This window comes from Rousettus aegyptiacus, unplaced genomic scaffold, assembly GCF_014176215.1.
Source record: "Rousettus aegyptiacus isolate mRouAeg1 unplaced genomic scaffold, mRouAeg1.p scaffold_m13_p_1, whole genome shotgun sequence".
NCBI lineage: Eukaryota > Metazoa > Chordata > Mammalia > Chiroptera > Pteropodidae > Rousettus > Rousettus aegyptiacus.
Genome location: NW_023416284.1, coordinates 88,853,302 through 88,875,834, shown reverse-complemented (window position 1 = coordinate 88,875,834; position 22,533 = coordinate 88,853,302). Strand labels below are relative to the sequence as shown.

General features: G+C 43.2%; 1 protein-coding gene and 1 pseudogene across 2 annotated transcripts; one reads left to right on the top strand and one right to left on the bottom strand.

Annotated features, from left to right (window-relative positions):
* The first annotated feature begins 6 nt into the window (after nt 1–6).
* Nucleotides 7–2,586, top strand: LOC107498448 (patr class I histocompatibility antigen, A-2 alpha chain-like). 2 transcript variants are annotated; one of them, XM_036238051.1, is made up of 6 exons: nt 7–298; nt 894–1,169; nt 1,292–1,405; nt 1,845–1,877; nt 1,976–2,071; nt 2,234–2,586. In XM_036238051.1, the coding sequence occupies exons 1-6, from the start codon at nt 43–45 to the stop codon at nt 2,236–2,238; spliced, it is 780 nt and encodes a 259-aa protein (XP_036093944.1). In that variant the 5' UTR covers nt 7–42; the 3' UTR covers nt 2,239–2,586. The 2 variants fall into 2 exon arrangements, with proteins under 2 accessions (XP_036093944.1, XP_036093945.1); XM_036238052.1 differs by having other exon boundaries at nt 2,024–2,071; nt 2,234–2,584.
* An 11,092-nt stretch (nt 2,587–13,678) lies between these two features.
* LOC107506408 lies at nt 13,679–14,131 on the bottom strand (annotated as a pseudogene).
* Nucleotides 14,132–22,533: the final 8,402 nt, after the last annotated feature.

Below are 22,533 nucleotides of genomic sequence, written 5' to 3'. Positions count from 1 at the left end.
GGGCGACGCGGGGCGGGGACAGGGTCTCACATCATCCAGGGCATGTACGGCTGCGACGTGGGGCCGGACGGGCGCCTCCTCCGCGGGTACTGTCAATACGCCTACGACGGCGCCGATCACATCGCGCTGAACGAGGACCTGCGCTCCTGGACCGCGGCCGACGCGACGGCTCAGATCACCCGGCGCAAGTGGGAGGAGGCAGGTGTGGCGGAGCTCCGGAGGGCCTACCTGGAGGTCACGTGCTTGGAGCGGCTCCTCAGATACCTGGAGCAGGGCAAGGAGACGCTGCAGCGCGCAGGTGCGAGGGGCCGCGGGGCTCCTCCAAGGATGGAGGAAAGTGGGACCAGAGCACCCGCCTCCTGCGGGTTGGGAAATTGTGTCCGTGTGGGTTTTCAGATCCAGTACCAGAGGGCGGCCCCTCCCAAGCGTCCACTTTCCCTCAGGGACAATGAAGGGTGCTGTCTCTCAGGGGAGGGAGGGGGAGACCATCTCGGGAATAACTGGTCAGCGAGCGGTTCCCTTTGACTGTGGCAGCTGCTCTGAGAACCCTGGGGACTTTTTCTCTCAGGCCATGTTCGCTGCCCCGCACCCAGTGGGTCTGAGGTCTGACTCCAGCTTTTCTGAGTCATTTGCCCCCACCCAGGTCAGGACCAGGAATCCCTTCTCTCCCCTTCAGAGACCTATCTCTGACCCTGGCCTGTCTCAGGCTAATTCTAGAACTTTCTAAACAATAGGAGATTATCCCAGATAGCTATGTCCAGTCCTGTGTCTGGGTTTTGTGCTCCCTTCCCCCACCCCACTTGTCCTAAGCATTCTCAGCATGGTCACAGAGCACTGGTGGAGTGTCCTGTGAGGGATGTAGAGTTTCCAAATTTTCTGACCCTTCCCTTCAGACCCTCCAAAGACACACGTGACCCACCACCCCATCTCTGACCGTGAGGTCACCCTGAGGTGCTGGGCCCTGGGCTTCTACCCTGCGGAGATCACCCTGACCTGGCAGCGTGACGGGGAGGACCAGACCCAGGACACGGAGCTCGTGGAGACCAGGCCCGCAGGAGACGGGACCTTCCAGAAGTGGGCGGCAGTGGTGGTGCCTTCTGGAGAGGAGCAGAGATACACGTGCCACGTGCAGCACGAGGGGCTGCCCCAGCCCCTCACCCTGAGATGGGGTGAGGAGGGGGCCGTGGGCACAGAGCCTCTTCTCAGGGGAAGCAGGAGCCCCTGGAGGACTTCAGCAGGGTTGGGGCTGAGGCCCGGGGGTCAGAATCATCAGCCTCTGTTCCCTTCCCAGAGCCTCCTCCGGCCACCATCCCCATTGTGGTTGTCATTGCTGCCCTGGTCCTCCTTGGAGCTGTGGTCACTGGAGCTGTGGTTGGAGCTGTGATGTGGAGGAGGAAGCGCTCAGGTAGGGAAGGGCTAGGGTCTGAGTTTTCTTGTCCCACTGTGGGGTTTCAAGCCCCAGGTTGAGTGTGTCCTGCCTCGTTAATAGGAAGTACTATCTACATATGCGATCTTTCCCAGCCTGGGGCACCATCTGCTAACCCCTGCTCTGTGTTAATGCACATGTGAAAATGAACAGATTTATCACCCGGATGATTCTCGTGATGGGTACTTGACTTCTACCTGTCACTGGATAAAGGGGAGGTCCCTGTTGAAGACAGACCTCCAGGAGGGTTGTTGGTCTAGTTTCCCCTCAAGTCTTTCCTTAGGTTTCCTCATTGTGCCCTGGATCTGAAGTCACAGTTCTGGAAACTTCCCTGGGGTCCAGGACTAGGGGGGGCTCCTTTAGTATCTCATGGCCCCCATTCCTCCCTGGCTTCTCACAAGATGTTTTCTTCCTACAGGTGGAAAAGGAGGGATCTATGTTCAGGCTGCAAGTGAGTATGGAGGGGTGGGGTGATCCCCGAGACTCTAGGGATAGTGTAGATGGGAGCCTATGGGGGGAGCTCACCCACCCCCATAATTCCTCCTTTAGCCACATCTCCTATGAGCTCTGACCACATCCTGTTTTGTCCTACCCCAGACAGCGACAGCGCCCAGGGCTCTGATGTGTCTCTCATGGCTTCTAAAGGTGAGACCCTGGGTGGCCTTAAAGTGGTGAGGGGCTGGGGAAGAGGGGACAGGACTGGGTAATGTGCATTCTTTGGGATATTTTGACATGTGGTGGAGTGTTAAGAATGTCACCACATACAGCGACTAACCTGAATTTGTTCATGATTATTTTTTTCTGTAGCATGAGACAGCGGCCTTATTGGAGAACAAGTGATGCAAGATTTGTTCATGCTCCCACTTTGTGACTTGAAGAACCTCTGATTTCTCTTTCTGCAAAGGGCATCTGAATGTGTCTGCGTTCTTATCAGCATAATGTGAGGAAGTGGGGAGACTGGCCCACTCCCTATCCACCAAACCCCCTCCTCACACTGACCTTAGTTACTTCCCTGACCCATGCTCCCGTTCCAGCAGAGGCCGTGCCATTCCTGTCCCTGTCTTTATTTCATGTTGCGCTGAGCTGCCCCTTCTTACTGCCTTATTGGAATAATATAAATATGAAATTTTTTCAGTTCTTGCCATGGAGGGTTGATGGGGTGTTTAAAAGAGACAAATCCTAAGTTTGAGAGAGGAAATAAATGGAAGTACTGAGAATTTTCCAGAATTCTTGTATTTGCTGTGTTGAGTCTGTTGCAAGAGAGGCTGTGAGGACCAAACATGGATGGGGCCTGTGCCCAGTCGGTGCTCAGTGCACTGTGGATTTTGACTTGGTCACTGTTTAGCTGCGTCACTTCTCTGCTCCATTGTCCTTGTCCCTTCAGTAGAACCTCGTGGCACCAGGACCTGTGATCACAGGGACTCAACCATCACCCAGGCCTTGTCTTGTCAGTGAGGGCTTAATGCAACTGATTCAGCCCAGGCTCAGGCCTGGGTCTGATCATCATCCCTCATCTTTTGTGTGTTCATTTGTTTTTTGTTTGTTTGTTTCTGTAGGGTATTATGGCTATTTATACTTGTTTCAATTCCTGGTCTCATTCTCCTCTGGGTGTGCATCTCTGACAGTCGTTTTCCCTATATTGTCCCCACAAGTCTCAGGGTGTCCTGCACAGAGGAGTCTATGGTAAGGAGATGAATTTTCAGACTCATCCTGCTCTTGCCTCCTTCTAGAGCTTGATTGTTCTTTCCAACTTTTCCCCAACTTCCTCAAAGAAACCAGAGTGTGGAATTAGCTGAGAGGAGTCCATAATTTCTCACCTTAGATAAGCTGTTGGAATTTTTTGTTCTGCTTCCCTACACTTTCTTCCTACCCTGAGCTTTAGTAACCTGAGTGCTGTCTCCAATCCAAACTCAGAGATTTATAAAGCAGAATCTACTCTAGATTTCTTTTTGGTTGTAAAATAAGACCCATAAATCAAAGGTCATTGTTTTCTGGAGAGCAAAATATAATTGTGTGTTATGTGCAGGAGGGTTGGTGTGGGAGGAAGAGATGAGGGGAAGGAGGGCAGAGTAGCTCTTGTGAGAAAAGTAGAGGTGACATTGATGCCAGTGTGAGTGGACTTTGTGCTGTAGTTGCCACAGAACAGCATTTGGTCTGAGGCTATATTACTAAAGATCCTGTCTCTAAAATAGAGAGGTGCTGTACACTGATCATTCATTCAACCGATATTGGTTTTTGCCAGATGTATGACACAGTTTTTGCATCTGGGAAATATCAGTGAAGTAAAATCAGAAATTGCTGGCCATGAAGAGTATATGATCTGGTGGGAAGAGACAGACTATATACTATAAGCACAGTAAATAAGGAAGGTGTTTATGTTAGAAGGGGACAGGTGTTGTGGGGAAAATGTAGTGGGGATGGTGATCCAGAGTGTGGGGGTGTGGGCACAGGGAAAATGGCTGATTTGATTTGGGAGGTCAGTGTGAGCCTCCCTGGGAAGGTGACCTGGAGGAAAGGTTTGAAGGACATGAGGAATTATCCATGAGGATGCCTGAGGGAAGTTCTTCCCAGGCAGGGGAACCTGCAGTGGGAACGCCCCAGGCAGGAGTGTGTCTGTGGTTTCTGGAAGGAGGGAGGGGCTGGTGCTGCTGCAACAGAGAGTAATGGAGATGAGGCAGAGGCATGGCCAGACCACGTGGGCCTGGAGGATGTTAGGGGGGCGCTGACCTGTGCTCTGTGTGAAGGAGTTACAAGACACTTGAGAGTAGAAGAGGGACGTAGTATGACTTTTCCTTTAAAAGGATCGCTGTGGCTGCTGTGCTGGGAACAGGCTTGGGAGGCAAATGTCAGGGGAGGCAGTAGGGAAGCAGTAGGAAACTGCAGGGTCCCAGGCTGGAGATGCTTCCATGGGGGGTGAGCAGTGGAGATAGCGGAAGTGGTGGGAGTCTGGGTGCATTCTGAAGATGGACTTGGCAGTGCTTCCTGTGGATTAATCTGGAGTATGAGCAGTTAAGGACACCAGAAATCTCAGAGGACACAGTTAGAATGATGGAGTTGCCATCAGCAAAGATGGGGAAGACTGGAAGGAGCATATTTGAGGGGGTCATCACAGGCATTCATTTTAAGAGAGGTTGGAGCTGAGGTGTCTGTTAAATACAAGTTTGTTTGTCAGATTGGCAGTTGGACAGATGAGTCTGTAGATTATGGGAATGTCTGGGCTGGAGAAATAGACTTGGGAGTTGACACATAGAAATGATATTTAAAGCCTGGAGAACAGATGGGGTTGCGGGAGTGATGAAGAGAAAGGAACAGGAGTAAACCCTGGACACCTCAGTGCTGAGTGATCTAATCAGGACACACACACACACACACACACACACACACACACACACACGAAAACAGAGAGTGCAATTTGAGCTCTGCACCTAGAAGGCACATAGAGCTGGGAGTTCAACTTTCTTGTGCACAGGACTCACCTAGACATTTTATTAAAACTCAGGAAGACTGGAGCAGAGGGTGTGATTCTGGATTTCTAACAAGGTGCTGATGCTGCTGGTCTTTAGGTCACACTTTTAGTAGCAACAACCTAGACCAGGATTCCCACATAGCTGTGCATCAGCCTCACCAGCAAGGCTTGTTAAACAAGCGATTCTTGGTCTTGTGCATGATTCTCTAAGACTATGAATCTGGGAGGGGCCTGAGTGTTCTGTAAGAAGCCCACAAGCAAGCCTGGCTCTCACTGGATTGAGAGCCACTGAGGTCAGTGATCAGAGCACACTAGGGTAGGGGAAGGTCTTAAAATCACTTTTAAAAGTGGAATTCTTCTGAAACTTTTCTCCAGATCATTTTTTACTCACTTTTTTGATCAAACAATGAAATCCTAAATTTTTCTAACTGAGACATCAAGTATTACATATATCAATGATAGTGGGATTCATACTATTTGGGGAAGGCCACAGACTAGGATTGAGTCCATACGGTCAGGAACAGATCCACCATCCACCTTAGGTCAGGTCCCACACAGGTACCACTGCCCCTGCTGCTGGACACAGGTGTCACTGTTGACACCACTGACATCCGCCATGCGGGACACTGGACGCTGGGGGCTAGGATGGCTATCTCTACTGCTCCTGGCAACTGACCATTGTTACTGCCGCTCTCAGTGCCTCTGCCAAATGCACAGTTCCAGCCTTTCTGTACCACCACATCCTGAGTCGGAGTCCGGCATGAGGTCACTTTGTGCCATGTCCGGCTACAAGGATGTTGAGAAAGTGGGCTTTCCTTTTTCATGGAGTGATGTAGTCTCTGCCTCCTACCAAGACACTTTTAAATGTGGAATTCTTATAATGTAGGCAGACAGTTCACGTGCTGAGGATGAGAACTGGAAAAAGAATGACTAATTTTAATTCTTAGAGCAAAGATCTGAGACTAGAACTTTCTCTGGTACTTTGTAGGCACTCAGGTTTGGCTAGAAGAACAAGTGACCAATCAATGACATCCAAGGTAGAGATTTACTTGCTTACTCTTACTCTGATTTTTTTGGTGGTGATGAATTTGTTTCTCCACTCAACCAATTCTCTTGATTCTCAGATACCACCTCTGTGTCCCACAATTCAACTCAATTCTGACACTTACTACCTGGAGTTAGAGCATCAGACTCCACAGTTTAAGGGCTTCGTCCCATAAGACTGCTCTCATTTCTAGACACCGGTCTCAACTTCAAGTCCTCATGTTGCTGGCACTTCTGTCACACTTGACTAAAAGTTAGGGGTCACCCCCAAATTAATTTAATAGAATAACTAATAGAATTCAGGATAATTCCGTGCTTACTATTACAGTTTATTATGAACAATACAAGTGAACAGCCAGATGAAGGGGAACACAGGATGAGGTCTGGAAGGGTCTAAGCACAGGAGCCTGTCATATGGGTTTGGAGAGTGTCACCCTCTCAGCATATGGGTGTGTTGACCAATTTGGAAGTTGTCTGCATTCTGTCAGTTTAAGTTTTTTATTTTTTATGGCAGTTTCAATACACAGTCATGGATGATCAAATCACTGGCCATTGGTGATTGAATTCAACCTCCAGCCCCTCTCCCCAGAGGTCAGGAAATGAAGCCAAAAGTTGCAGCCTTCTAATCATGATAGGTCTTTCTGGTGATGAACCCTGATCCTGAAGCAATCCAGGACCCCTCAGCCTAAAGTCATCTTATTAGCCTCCCAAAGACCCTCTTGTCACTCAAGAGATTACAAGAATTTGTAGAGTTCTGAGCCAGAACCAGAGACCAAGACCATATGTTTTTTATTATACCACAAGTCTTTGACCACAGATCCATTTATAGCAAAATGATCATAACAGTGAAAAGATACTAGCACATGATACTAGAGTCTCATTTAGTCATTAACAATTAGTTCAGTCCATCGTCCTATTGAGGATATTTACGTAGTCAATAAATTTACGAAAATTGCTCAACGTTTTAGTCAGAGGTGAAACTTAAATTCAATTATCATGCGATACCACTCCCAGAATGGCTAAAATGAAACACAAAATCAATTGTTGGCAATAATTTGACTAATTACATCTCATATATTGCCAGTGTAAGAGTAAATTGATTGAAATGCTTTGAAAAATTCTTTGGCAGTGCATACTACAGCCAGAGATTCACTCACCCTATGACCAAGCATGTCCACTCCTAGTTACATACCCAATAGACATGCATGCATATGTGTACCAAAATACATGAAGAAATTATTCATAGCATGATTTGTAAAATCTGGATAATGGAAATCTTGAATAATGGAACCCCTCGTATCCATGAGAGTGAATAAACTGCCACACACAGTCATAGGGATGAGACCCGGTGACAATGTTAAGTGAGAGAGGTAGATGCAGAGGGGCATCCACTGTAATATTCCATTCTACCCAAAACCGACATAATTCATCTATGGTTTTAAAATCAAGATAATTGTTACTCTGGGTGGGGCGTGGTTAGTTTAGGACTGAATGAGATTTAGGAGGATTTCCTGGGATGCTGGAAATGTTGATCCTTGACGTGGGTGTCGCTTCTCTTAATGTTCAGTTTGTGAAAATTCACGTACACTTGTGATTTCCCCACCTCTCTCTCTGGTTGTTGTTCTTCATGAACATATACTTTTCTGGATTTTCAAAATAATTTTTTTGGCAGAAAAGTTTTTATTTTATTTTTTAATAATTAAAAATTTTTCGATTATAGTTGGCATACAATGTTATTTTAGTTTGAGCTGTACAACTTAGGCATTTATGTAAGTTATCAAGTGATCACTCTGGTAAATCTAGATTAGGCATTTATGTAAGTTACAAAGTGATCACTCTGCTAAATGTAGACTCCATTTGACACCATACATAGCTATTACAATATTATTGATTACATTCCCCATGTTATACTCTATAACCCAATGACTATTTTGTAACTACCTATTTATATTTCTTAATCCCTTCCCTTTTTTCACTTACCCCCTAACCCCCTCCCATGTGGCAACCATCAAAATGTTCTCTGTATAGGTTTATTTCTATTTTGTTTTTTATTTTGTACTTTAGATTCCACATGTAAGCGATCATATGGCATTTGTCTTTCTCTGTCTTACTCTACTCAAAAAAGCAGCCTCTAGGTCCATCTATGTTGCACATGGCAAGATGTCATTCTTTCTTATGACTGATGATACTCCATTATATATATGTACCACTTCTTTATCCATTCATCTATTGATGGACACCCAGGTTGCTTCCATATCTTAACTACTGTAAATAATGCTGCAATGAACATATGGATTCACTTGTCCTTTCAAAATAATGTTTTGTGTTTCTTTATATAAATACCCAGAAGTGGGATGACTGGGTCCTTCTTTGTCTCTTCTTACAGACCATGTTTTAAAGTCTTTTTTCTTCTTCCTGTTTTAGTATAGATACCATAGCTCTTTTTTTTGTTGTTATTGCCATTTTCATGAAATATCTTATTTTATCACTTTCAGTCTGTGTGTGTCTTTCGATCTGAAGTGTGTCTTTGGTGGGAACATTTAATCCATTTACACTTAAAATAATCGTTGATAGATATGTAGTTATTGCTGTTCTATTATTTGTATTTTTGACCTTTTTTTCTTGTCCTTAAAGAAGTCCCTCTAACATTTCTTATAATACTGGTTTTGTATTGATGAACTTCTTTAGCATTTTCTTGTCAGAGAAGCTCTTTATTTGTCCTTTGCTTCTAAATGATAGCTTTTCTGGGTAGCGTAATCTTAGTTATAGGTCCTTGCTTTTCATCACTTTGAATATTTTGTGCCAGTCCCTTGTGGCCTGCAAAGTTTTTGTTGAGAAATCAGCTGACATTCTTAGGGGAGTTCCCTCGCAGGTAACTAGCTGCCTTTTTCTTGCTGTTTTTAAGATTTTTCTCTTTGTCTTTAACCTTCAGCATTTTAATTATGATGTGTCTTGGCATAGGTTCATCTTGTTTTGGGCTCTCTGTGCTTCTTGGATTTGTATGTCTATTTCTTTCACTAGGTTAGGGAAGTGGTCAGTCATTATTTCTTCAAATAGGTTTTCAATCCCTTGCTTGCTTTCTTTGTCTGGCAACCTATAATATGAATATTATTATACTCAATGATGTCCAAGAGGTCCCTTAAACATTAAAAAAAAATTATTTCTTGTAGCAATTCTGATTGGGTGTTTTCTTCTACCTTGTCTTCCAAACTGCTGATTCTGTCCTTTGCTTCATCTAATCTGCTGGGTTGATTTCGTCCAATGTATTTTTCATTTCAGTTATTGTATCCTTCATTTCTGACTGGTTCTTTTTTATGTATTCTATCTCTTTGTGTAAGTTCTCACTGAGTTCATCTGTTCTTTTCCTAAATGCATTGAGTGTCCTGCTAACTAACGTTTTGAACTTTGTATCTGGTAGATTTCTTGCCTCCATTTCTTTTAGTTCTTTTTCTGGAATTTTGTTTTTTTCTTTCATTTGGGACATGTTTCTTTGTCTCCTCATTTTGGCTGCCTCCCTGTGTTTGTTTGTAGGTATTAGGTAGGGCCTCTCTAAGTCTCCCAGTCATAGTAGAGTGGCCCTCTGTAGTAGGTATCCTGTGGGTCCCAGTGGCATAGTCTTCCCTGACCATTTGAGCCAGGTGCTCCAGGTATGTCCTTTGTATGGGTTGTGTGTGGCCACCTATAGTGGTTGAGACTTGGTTGCTGCTTGCATGTCAGTGGGAAGGATTGTCTCTCCAGCCGATTGATTGTGAGAACTGGCAGGTGAGGGGCTGACCCTACGAAGCAGGATTAACTTTAACAGGACTCTAGTGCCTGCCCATTTGTCCTTTGGATGTGTTGTCCTTGGGTGTAGCCCTGGGTGATGCACCAATTCCAGTTGAAGCCGGTCACCAGGAATGTTGGCCCCAGAGTCTCTTGGGAGGGGCTCCACAGATGGCACTACCCATGTTTATCTTAGCCTTGCCTCAAGGGACGAAGCCATGAACTGAGTCTGTCTGCCACTAGTGCCAGGATTAAGGATGCTTAACAAGAGGTACAGGGCACACTGAGGCCAGATGCTGCTTATCTGGGTTTTGCAGTCCTTTGAGATATATCAGGAAAGTCCTCAGCATGAGCCAAGACAGGCCATTTGTACGGAAAGCCACTGGACACAGGTTGGGTGGGCTCACAAGTTGGGTGGGACGTGTCTCAAGGAATCACCAGTGTGGGGCGACCAGTGTTAGCCAAGTTGATGGAAACATATTTAAGGCGACCACTGCACCTGCATACTAGGTTGCAGGAGGGCTCTACAAAGGAATGATGGCATCTGTCAGCAGTTCTGTCTGGGAGAAAGCTGCCACTCCAGTCTTCACCCTGAAGCCAGACAATTAGTTCCTCTTTGTGTTCCCAACACCTTTCAAGCTGCTGCTGTCAGCGCTGGAGCTCAGAGCGAGTGAGTTTGTCAGCGAGTAAGTCCACACACAGGCCTCTTAAGAGGAATGTCTGTAACTCCAGCTGCCTTTTGTCTCAGTTGGCTACAATCTCTGCTGACTTTCACACCATAAATTGTGGAGACTTCTCCTACTGGCACTGGAACACTGGGCTGGGGAGCCTGGTGTGGGCCTTGCTCCTCTGGGGGACCTCCATAGCTGAGATACCCTTTCTGATTCTCAACTACATGTGGGTGTGGGACCAGCACGTTTCACATCTCTACCCCTCTCCTAACAGTCTCAAGGTGTGACCTCTTCTGTGCATTCCTAGTTGTAAGACTTCTGTTCATCTAGACTTCAGGTGACTTCCAATGGTGTTTTTTCTGTAGCTTAGTTGTAATTTTGATTTAGCCGTGAGAGGAGATAAGCACAGTGTTTACCTATTTCGCATTTTAACTGGAAGTTGAAACAATTTTCTTTAAACCAACATAGAATTCTTTCTGAAAGCCCTTAGAAGTGCTGAATTGAAAAAGCTATGGCAATTTAAAAAAAATCCAAGGACATACATACTTGTGATTCAGATATAAAGGAAAGAATCTAAAGCAAAGGAACAATAAGCCTAGGAGCTGACGCTAAAACAGCTTTGGGAATGATTCTCAAACCAGGAACTAGGAATCAAAACCTCAAACAGGCCCCTAGAAGGGGGCAATGTGGAAGATGCCCCTAGGCAGTGTATGAATGAATCATGGGCAGTAGCTAATGGGTTGGCTGGCTAGTTAGGAACTTGAGGAAAATAAAGTTGGAAAACGGAGAGTTGAAGGAGAGATGTGTTCATAGATCTCTTGCCACGAGCAGAGCAGGTGAAGGTATTGGTGTGCATGTGGATGCCCAGCAGAGGGTGTCCAGGTGGTGGGGGCTGCTGTAATCTGGTGGGAAAGATGTCTTGATGGACAGTATCACTCAGATTCTTTCCAGCACAGCAGGGCTTGCTCATGAAGTCATCGTACAATATGGCAACTGGGATGGAGACTGCGTGGGCTACCAGTGTGGCTTTCCACTCACCAAGGCTTACCTGGCATCTGCCACTGCTGATTTTCCAGCCTGCTGATAGCAGCTGTTTGATTGAAAAGAGAAATAAAATAGGTGAAATTAATTTTTTAAGAAAAAAAATAAGTTTACATATGTCTCAGATAAATATGTCACTACAAATATAGGAGAGACTTAAAAAAATGTTAAACCATGAAAATTTATGTCATGGAAAAGATTGTAATGAAAAAAAATTAAAGCAGTAGTAAAAATTCTGCTTTCCTCGCTGATATCCAGAATGTTTTATAAGTAAGTTCCACTGAATCTTCAAGAAATGTTCATGATCTTATCAAGAGAATGGAGAAGTATAAGGAAAGCCAAACAAATTCTTTTATTAGGCATGAATAACATTGATCCTAAAGCCAGCTAAGGAACTGTGTTGCTGCAGATTCGAGGTTCTGAGGTAAGGAGTATGAGATTCGGGCAGTTGGAAGAAAATGTGGGGAGCCATAGGAATTGCAAGGGCACACTTTATTCCAGCAAGTGCACAGCCAGCCGCGCAGGGCGGCAGCCTTTATATACACGGGTTAAACAGTAGTGGCACACTGCCCCAAGTTACAGGAGCCTGCGCATATGTAGTGGGCACATGGTTACGTAAGGGGAGAAGTGTTGAGTCACTTCCACCCAAAAGCTAGCTACTAAGGGTATCAGGAGGAAGCCTGACAGCAGCCATCTTTCTTTCTCCCCACAGAGACAAATAAGAAAAAGCATTATAAGAAAATAGAAATTTTTAAGAAATTAAATTTGAAAATCCTAAGAATACTATTGTGTGTGTATATATATAATATATATACACATACATAATATAGTAGTATATAGTAGTGTCCACCAATATACTATAAAACAATTAAATTTCTTGACCAAGTTAGGTATCCCAAGAATGCAAGGATATTTTAGCTTTAACTCATTTAATGCAATTCACCACTAAATTAAAGGATAAAAAGATAGGGCTGATCATATTTTAGTACATGTAGAAATTACTACAGGTGAAATTCAAAGCTCCATCTGACTCACAGGTCTTCAGTCATCTTCCATAAGGACCTGTGTGATTAGATTAGCCCCACCCGCCATTATCAGGACGATTGTTCCAAGGTCCATGCCTTTAATCACATCTGCGAAGTGTCTATTACTGTGTATGGTACCATTCACAGGTTCTAGGAACTAGGGCTTGGACATATTTGTGGGTTCATTATTTTGCCTACTACAGCATATATGGTTATTGAAGGAAGAGGTTTCACATTAGTTGAAGTCTCAGAAGGTAAAAAGAGAGTTGTACATGGAAGGAGACATTGTGTAAAGAGATTATGGCTAAGGATTAAGCAAATGTTTACATAGCACTATGAATAAAAAGAGATCCACATAGTTTCATATTTTAATAGAACATCACATGATAAAGACAAATGATGATCTTTAAAGTTGCCACAAAAGGAAAACATCATCTAGAAAGGAATGCAGCTGACTTCTCCATGTCAATGAATGGCAGCCAGAAGACAATGAAATAGCATTATCAAAGGCTGAGGGAAAACCCATGTCATGGTAGGATTTGGGAGTGGGAAATTGATCTTTCAAGTAAAAAAAAGATACTTTCATATAAATAAAACCATTCATGTATTAGCAAAACACCCACTGTAAAGGTATTTAAAAGTTTAGAGGGATAAATAAGAAAACAAGCAGGAAACTTAATAGGTAATGATAAGTCTGTATAAATCAATACTGTATTTATAAAATAATGTGGAGTTCAAAGGAGAAATAAAGAAAATACTTAACATGTTGTGTTATAATTTCTTTACTTATCTTCCCACCCCCACCTAGGCTGTGTCATCCTTGAGGCCTGAGAGTTTGGATTTTTAATTCAGACCCCACTTTTCTTTTTAATATTCTAACAGTCTGTTTATTATTTATTTATATTTATCCTCCAAGTGTAAGGTTATTTGGAGTGAGTCACAACCTGAGCCTAGAGTCGGAAATCTGAGGTGCCCTTCTCCCACATTTTGTGGCCTAGGTGGGGGCATAGTCCAGGCAGAACTGGTGTCTCCTTTCAGATACTGCAGAAGGGGGACAGAGGCACACTCATGAAGGTGCCACACCCAGGAGGGTTGATTGGCAGGCTGGAAACAAGTTCTCCCAATAAAGACATTTTTACTCCAGTAGGCTGGGTATTGGCTGAGAGTGTTTGTAGGAGCAGGGAGGAGTCATTTCAATGGAGGTGTTGTTTGCAAGTTGCAGAGAAACATGAAGAGAGTTCACCTACACTGGGCCATCTGCAGGGTCAGTAGAGGCTGCTGTATGTCTTTGCTGCCTCAAAGGGAAAGTGACATAGGCATCAAAGCCAGAAAGACACATAGCAGGTAGGCCCGGTGCTCCTGTGATGCTTTTGGAGTGGTTCCCTCTCAACGAGGACAACAGTCGGGGTGAGCAGGTAGAGGATGGCTGCTATGAGGTCAGAAGAAATCACTCCAAGGCCAGTTGTCAATCTGTATCTTAGTGTTCAGGTCACACATGTAGAGGACAAAGAAGATATCAGCAAGGATCATCTCGACCACAAACAGAGAGGAGTATGCTGATGCGGGGTGCTGAAGCAGATTGGAATCACCAGGCACAACATAATCTCAGCAAACAGAAGAATTACCTTGCCTGTGCATGAGAACTTGGTGTGGGTGGCCCAGCAGATGGGGCCAAGAGGTGCTTGGAATCCTCCATAGCATGGGCCGGAGTTCTAGGTGCTTAGAGGATCTGCTTGCTTGCTTGCAGGTTCGAGGACACTGCACAGCCAGCAGTCTTTCCTGCTGTCTGGCCAGGATGGGGAACCCTGAGAGCAACAGAACCAGATTCTACTTCTTACACACAGGACCCAGATAAAGTAGGTTTTTGACGAATGTTTAGCAAATGAATGAGTCTACTGGAAGTCTTTAAAAGACCGGGAATTATGATGCATTAAGTACAACTGAAAAGAGGCTGAAGAGAGTCACCTCAAAGAAGATGGTGGCATAGGGAATTTCAAGGGTCTATCCTTACATAGAACAATGAAAAACCTAGTAAAAGCTGTCAGAATCAACTTTATCAAAACTCCAGGAAAACATAGAGTGTTTATAGCTACCAGCAAATGGCAAAAACAGAAAAAGGCAACAGAAACTCAATAGGAGAGCATTGTGGTGTCTTAGGTTACGCTTGGCCCGTTCCCTACTCCCCAGCTCATCTGTAATCATGAACACAGCAGCCTGTGCCTCTAGTGCAGGTTCTCGGTGCTAGAGAGATCAGAGTAAACATTATTATCAAAGAATTGTGATTTTATATTTTGACTTGTTAGATGACTCTCTGATGAATGTAAATGGCTTGTGTTTATGTCCCCTAGCTTAGAACACTCTGCAGACATTGAAGGAACATACCTCTGGCTGATCTTCAATCCACACACATGCAGGTGAAGGCAAAGGCAGAATTGGAAACTGCCCAGATAAGTGTGGAAGGCATGTCCCAATACGCGCGTGTGCGTGCGCACGCGCACGCGCGTACACACACACACACACACACACACACACACACAGCCCAGCTCCAAAGACTTAGAAATGTTTACTACTCCTCTTTTTGGTTTCAGACATTTAAGGAAATTTCTGTCAAATCACTAGCTGACCTTTAAACTAACAGAACAGAGAAGTCAGTGACCCCAGAGAACAAAGAATGCAGTCTGTACAAAAATAGTTAGCTATAACCCACAACAAGTAACAACAACAACCACAGGGAGGGGGACAAACCTGTTTTTCAGAGTAATCACATAATGTTCTAAATATGTAGTTTCCAACAAAAATTATGAGGCATTCAGTGAAAGCAGGAAGTATAGCCCATTCACGGGAAAAAAAGAAACTGACAGAAAGTATTCCTGAGAAAGCCCAGGCTTTGGGTTTACTAGAGGAAGAATTTAAATCAGCTTTCTTAAATATATTGAAAGAGCTAAAGGAAATCATGGACAAAGAGGAAAAGGAAGCCAGGAGAACTATGGTTAAAAAATAGATAATATCAATTAAGAGATAGTAATTTTTAAAAAAGGAACCAAATAGGAATTATGAAGTTGAAAACTACAATAACCAAAATAAATATTTTACTAGAGGGGTTCAACAACAGATATAAATGTGCAGAAGAAGAATCAGGAAAAACGATGGTAAGGCCATTGAAATTATGTAGTTTGAGGAGCAGAAGGAAAAAAGAATGAATAAAAATGAATAGAAACTTAGAGATCTGTGAGATACCATCGGATACACCAACATACACATTATGGGAGTCTGCAAAGGAGAGAAGAGAGAGAAAGTATCAGAGTACTTGAAGAAATAATGGCTAAAATCCTTCAAATCTAATGACATTCATCAGTCTACACATCCAATAAGCTCAAGAAACTCCAAGCACCATTACATCAAAGAAGTTCACACTGAGATACATTCTAATTAAACTGTCAAAATCCAAAGACAAAGCATCTTGAAAGTAAGAGAGAAGTAACTGATCTCCTGTAAAAAATCTTCAATAAGATTAACAGCCATTTTCTCTGAAGAAACTATGGAGTCCAGAAAGCAGTGGGATGACAACAATCTAAAAAACAGTCAACTGTATCTGGCAAAAGTATCATTCAGAAATAAAGGAGACATTCCCAGGTGAACAAAAAGTGAGGAAGATCATCTCCAGTAGGCCTTACCTACTATTTTAGGTAATGCTAAAATAGGCTGAAATAAAGGGACATTTATAGGTAATTTCAAGCTATCTGAAGAAATAAAGAACACCGGTAAGTGAAACTACATAGCTAGATATAAAAGCCAGTAGTATTGCTTTTTTGTTTGTAACTCCTTTTCCCTCCTGTATAAAAAGAAAATTGCATATGCAAATTTCCATCAACTAATAATTTGAAAATGAAATGGTGATCTAGTCATACACAATAATCTTTGGCCATACAAAATAACGAAGTCCTCATATATAGTACAATACGGATTAACTTGGAAGACATAAGTGAAAGAAGCCAGAATACAAAAGGCTACATGTTGTATGATTCCACTTATATGAAATATCCAGAAGATATGAATACATTTAGAAAAAAGTTTAGTGGTTTTCATGGGCTGGGGTTAGAGGGGGCTGGGAGGTGACTGCCTAAAGGGTAAGCAATTTCCTTCTTGGGTGATGAAATTGCTCTGGAACAATAGTGGTGATGGTTGTAAAACATTGTGCGTGTACTAGCTGTCACTGAATCATACATTAAGTGGTGAAATGGTAAATTTTATGTTTTGTGTATTTTATTCAATTAACAAGAGACTGGAAAATATATTTTAGAAACTTTTGTATGGTAAACTACTAAGGTTTGCTTTAGAATCTGCCCATTAGTCTTTCTTCAGGACTTCATCTCCTGCTTAGAAGTCTCCCTTGATCTTCTGCTTATAGGAAGCCGTGTTTCAGAACATCCTCCTGGATCAGCAAAGTCTAACCCCCAAGATGACTTTCTGCCTTAGATCTAAGTAGTCAGATGCAAAACCAAGGCTAATTTTCAGTGGGAGCTGGGAGATCATCCAGTTAGCAGGATTCACTGGGAGTGCCAGTGATTGGTCTGAGTGTTAGGGACGTCACGTTTGCATGTCTGAAGAGAAGCCTGCTCACAAAAGAACATACGGTTTTGGTATGTGCAGGTGAAGTCCTCAGCAGAGGACCTGAAGATAGCTCTAGGAGCACCAGGAGCCTGTGCCTTGTGGTAGCTGAACAACTCACCCACCTGTCACCCACAAGATAGGAACCCTTACCTTGGTCCATTCTTCAGCAGTGTTTCTACTGGATGCGAGTGTGACCTGTCCTGAAATCTCAGTTGACCTTCCCACTGTTGTGGTGCTTCTGTCCATACAGCTCATGCCCAGATGGGCTCCTCAAGAGGCTGAGTGTCCTTTCATTCTCAAGACTAACATTTTCTGCAATCCCAGGCCAAGCAATCGATAAGCTATAAATTGATGATAATGTTAGTGTTGCTTTATTGCTCATCTGGACTCTGGAACCAAAGGGTGGATCATAGATTGTAGAGAAAGAGTTCATTTCTTCTTTCCCTGGAGTCACCAGTACAGATTTCTGCTCTCTGGAGTCCAAATGAGAGGTTTTGTGTCAAACTGAGGTATAAAGGAAGTCTTTTTATTGGTTATTTCTTTTCATTGTTATTTTACTTCAAATGTTTTAGTTTGAAATTTAAAATGTTTTTCATATTAGAAAAATGAAAACCTGGTGAATCACAGAAAACTTTGAATGCACAGAAGAAATTTTGAAATGTGTACTCCCCTCAAAAAATTAACTATTACAATGTTGAGGCTTTATAGACTCCAGTGTCAATGATGCTCCCTAGAGGTGTAGTGGTTCCGAGTTTCATTCTGTGGGTTTCTATGTGTTTATATGTTAACTATATATTTACCTATCAATAGTATTATAATATTGTATAAATTATATAAATAATATATTGTCAGTGCTGAGCTGATCAAAAAAGGAAGGTTTCAGTGGTGAGAAGCCCGGTTGAAAGAACGCACGAGAGGCCGACATGAGAATAAATGGCAGGCAACAGCTTTATTGCGGGGAGTGTGATTCTATTGCGGAGAGTGTGCTCCTTGCTCTAGGGGACCGCGTGGGGTCCACATAAGGCAGAGTGCAATAGTGGCATTCTGCCACACATGCGTGTACGATAAGCCGAATCATGCTTACATGAGCTGGGCGCAGGCAGCCTACTACATAAACATAACATTCTAAATCTGGGATTCTCTTCGTAGCCATGAGCCTGGATCACAGCTAGTCCTACATATATAAAATAATAAATATTTTTGTGTATTTACTTTAAGGTTGGATTTGCATGGGCTATTTTGTTATAGGTTACTTTGAATATCACTTTCTGAAATCTGTTACTATATAAAAAGTAATTTTCAATATTTTCAATTCTGCATAAGTTTTATATCACTTTTACAAGCTGCATATCAATTCAAACAAAGGGATACAACTAGACCCCTTTTGAATCAATCTGTTTCCTTGTAAATAATGATTTGACAACCATCATTATGCATAAGGATTCTTATATAATGAGATTTTAAAAATTGATTTGCTCAATAATAAATATTAGGTCAAAGAGGTTAAACATTTTAAAGTCTTTTCATACATATGGTCAAATTGCTTCTCTAAATTGCCGTACTGACATAGTCATTCATTTAATACATGTTTATTTAGCCCCTGCTACATACTGAGATATAATGGTGAAGAAACAGATAAGACCCCTTTCTTATGAAGCCTATATATTAGTGATACCCACTGATGGTAAAATAAAATAAAATAAAATAAAAAATTACTGTTACAAGATCAGTGATAACTGCTGTGGAGAAAAATATGCCTGGGCTGGAAGATTGGTGGTGAGGCAGGGCATATCTTTCAGACAGTTTGTTGGACACGATGTTTCTGAGGACTTGATCCCTGGACAGTTGAGCAGAGACCTGAGTGGTGTGAGGAGCAGCCATGTGGGTCCCGGGAGGGAGGTGCACGTGGGGAGTCCCAGCAGGGGCAGGTGCCCTGAGAGGACTGGGCAGCGTCCAGAGGCCAATGTGAGTAGAGACAGTGAGCTGAGCCAGGAGAGGTGGGGTGAGGCCAGGGCAGTCAGAGGGGCCCTGCCATGGGGAGCTGGAAAGAGCTGGTGAGGGACCAGGAGTTCACGCTGCCTAAGAAGGGAGACACTGGAGTGTCAGGTGGGAAGTGGTGCTGAGGGTATGTCCTAAGTCACAGTTAAAAGATGACTTGGTCTGTTATGTGGGTAAAAGGCGTGAGAGTGAGCAGGGAGACCAGCTGCAAGGCCCCCCTGTTTACTTGTAAAGAGAACATTCTATATGGAAGCAGCAGAGGTGAGAAGTGACTGGATTCGGTGTTGGTGCAATTTAAGATGGTGTTAACCACATATTTATTTGCTGACCTTAATTCGACAGTTGATTCAAGGTGGCTTACTGCCACAAACCCAATGTAAGATAACATGAATAATTTAAAAACTAACACCAAGGAAAAATATATTTTAAAATACTAAGTCTGGAGTAAAACTAGAACATTACTAGGCGAGCTGGACTATCCAAAACCTTTGCTGAAATGGGGAGTTTACTGTTTACCTAGCCTGTGAATTTTCTTGGCTCAGTCTCACGTAATTATTGCATCACAGAGCCACTAGGTGGGGCGGCAGCTCAGGGTCAGTCCCTTGTTTCCTGTTTCAGGAACAGTTTCCAGTTCTACACTTAGAGTCAAAGCAAATTAACTTAAAGATGTTTAATGACGGACTCAACATCTACAGAGTCAGCAAGTAAGTGCAAAAACCTCAGGAATGTCCCAAGGCAGAGGGGCTATTGGACTCCAGCCTTAAATAGTTGTCCTTTCTTCCTACAGCTCTCATGAAGCCTTACAGCCAATGTCAGTGATCTCACCTGACTAGGATTTTGGTTTTCTGATGATGCTTCAATTTGAGCATTTGTGTGGGCTTAGAAGCATGACATGGAGGTTTCCTTGTAATGATATTTCTTGAATGGAATCAGACTCCACCATTAGCGGCTCCGACTTCCCTGCTTGGTCCATGGAGGGAATGGCCTGTCCTGCACCACCTTTCAGTATCCCTTTGTGTAGGAGTGATCAGCAGTCTTGGAGTCAGGGGCTCCCCCGATCTCACCCTCCTCCCTAAAGCAGAATCCTTTAAGCTTTCTAGGGTAGGGTTCTTTGAAGTCTGCTGATCTGATGAACATCACTGTCTCCCAAAATAAAGGCACATATGCACATAACTTCAACTCTTGCATGCCCTGCCGAGGTGGGAGGTTCCAAGATGCCAGGTTCAGACCTTGATTCCCCATTTACATCAGGGTGTGGGAGTGGGGCAGTGGGAGGTGGGTTATGGTCGGGACTGATGTCCAGGATGGGAGTCACAGGTGTCCTGCACGGTTTCTGGCTGGCATTTGTTTGTTTCCTACAGTGTGGAGAAGTTTGTACTGAGGAGGAGAAACCTTTGAAGAAGGTGAGAGATATTCTGGGGAGGGGAAGAGGATGAGCAAGCAGAGACAGGTGGGGTGGGGCTGGGCAGAGGTGAAGGGAGTCCAGGAGGAGAGGGGCCTGGACTGATGGCAGCAGGTCTGGAGCTCAGAGGCTCACTGCCGAGAGTCCTGAAGCACGTAAGGAATAGGCAGAGTGCAGGGCCTCGTACTGGCCAGAAAAGTCACTGCAGAATTTGGCCTGTTGTTTTGTTTTCTGTCAGGATAAATTTGGTAAATCAGTAGGAGTGAGATACTACCTTGAAAAAAGATACGTATTCAGTATCCTCCCAGTCTAATCTCATCACTTGTGTCCTGGAGAAGGGAGCCAGGCACCAAACATTCTTGAAACTTCTTTAGATCAGAAAATCAGTCTCATTTTTCCGACTTGTTTCAAAAGCCTTTGACCTTTTGCAAAAGCAGTGAATACTCAAGGAGCAAGATTTGCCCAGACTTTGTTTAGGACCCAAGGACGACGCTATAGCACCTTGGGTTTCAAATCTGATGTAAGTATAGATGTGACAGGGTCCCCCGTGCCGGCACTCAGCCTTGCTTTTCTTTTTATTATAACCTGCATTTGTAACAAAATTTGTTACGTATGTGTCTACTCCACCAAAACACCCCTTTCGGAAGCACTTTAAGAAAGATTCCATACTATCGAAATGTGAAAGATTATCTTAAAAGACAATTTCTGGTGTTGGATTTAATTAAAATTTTGGTTTTTAAAAAACTGTCATTTATTGAATTTGGGCGTAGTTTCATAACATTTAAAACTGAACTATTATTTTCCAGACCCTCATATAAATCCAAATTTATACTAAAAGATAAAATTCCAACATCTCAGAGAAAGTGAGTCACCAGGGTTATCCCATTCCCTGGTGATACTACTGTCAAAACTTTGGTGAGAAATCTCCAGGTTTTCCTTTATTTAAAACATTTATTTTGTAAGTGGTATTAGTGGCATAACTCAGCATATTCTTAATGTTTAAAAAGGCTTGAATGTGTACTGGGCACATCTTTTCAGAGCAATATATTAAACTCTATGTTACTCTTTCTAATGGATGCATAGCATTATATGACATGACTTCTCTCTGGGGACATTGGAATGTTCTCCATCTTCACAGTGGTAATGGTGACAAGGGTGTGTACAATTTCCAAAACTCAACCAGCTGTGCATTTCAAATAGATGCATCTTACTGTATGTAATGTGGGTCCCAACAAAGTTGGCTTTAAACATATTATCCTCTTTGAAATGTGTACTTTGTTAATAAACAAAACACTGTTCTTGTTGCTAATAGATACAACCTGCCACATCTGGAGTTAAAGAGACCTGATGTTGCTACTTACTCTCAAATGGTCTGGCAGTAACTGTAATAGATGTTTATGTATTGAGAGAAAGATCAAACAGCTATGGTGAAATGTCAATAAATAACTGAGAGTAAAGGTTAGAAATAATATTACATCTTTTAAAATTTATTTCCCTCTTAGCTTTTTTTCTCCCTTTTCTTTTTCTTTCTTCCTTTTTCCCACTGTCCTCCTTTCCTCCCACCTTTTCTACTCTCCCCATTACATCTTATCTGTGCATATTCAAGCCTCCTGGTCAGCACAGGTGACTGAGTTCCCTTGGGACAGATCAGGGACAGAGACTGGAGAGGGCGCTCACTGGTCAAACTATTTTGTGGACCATCTGTGAGTAGAAATGTCCTTGGAGTCTGGCCCTGGCGTAGCTCCTGCTCCTGTTGTGGACCCTTTGTTGGAGTGGCTCATGTCCAGATGGACTTCCCAGGCAAAGTGTCCTTTAAGCCTCAAGGCCAACATTTTTGGAGAATCTAGCCGAGGCATTCAGAATCTTAGAGACTCAGATTCATAAGCTGAGAAAATGAAAAGAGTCCATCCCACTCTCTCATTGTGGTGGGAATAAAATTACATGGCAGCTGGTAATCTATAAATTGATGGTATTCCTAGTACTGCCTTTATTGCTCAGCTGACCCCTAGAACCCAAGGATTGTGGATGAAGATTTCACTTCTTCCTTTCAGAAGAGCCATTGGTAGAGATTTCTGAGTTGTGAAGTC

Excerpts from the sequence above, each read along its gene's own strand:
- LOC107498448 (XM_036238051.1), top strand. The coding sequence starts at position 43 with ATGTACGGCTGCGACGTGGGGCCGGACGGGCGCCTCCTCCGCGGGTAC. Across the intron at positions 299-893 it reads GGAGACGCTGCAGCGCGCAG|ACCCTCCAAAGACACACGTG; the intron begins GTGCGAGGGGCC and ends CCTTCCCTTCAG. Across the intron at positions 1,406-1,844 it reads GTGGAGGAGGAAGCGCTCAG|GTGGAAAAGGAGGGATCTAT; the intron begins GTAGGGAAGGGC and ends TTCTTCCTACAG.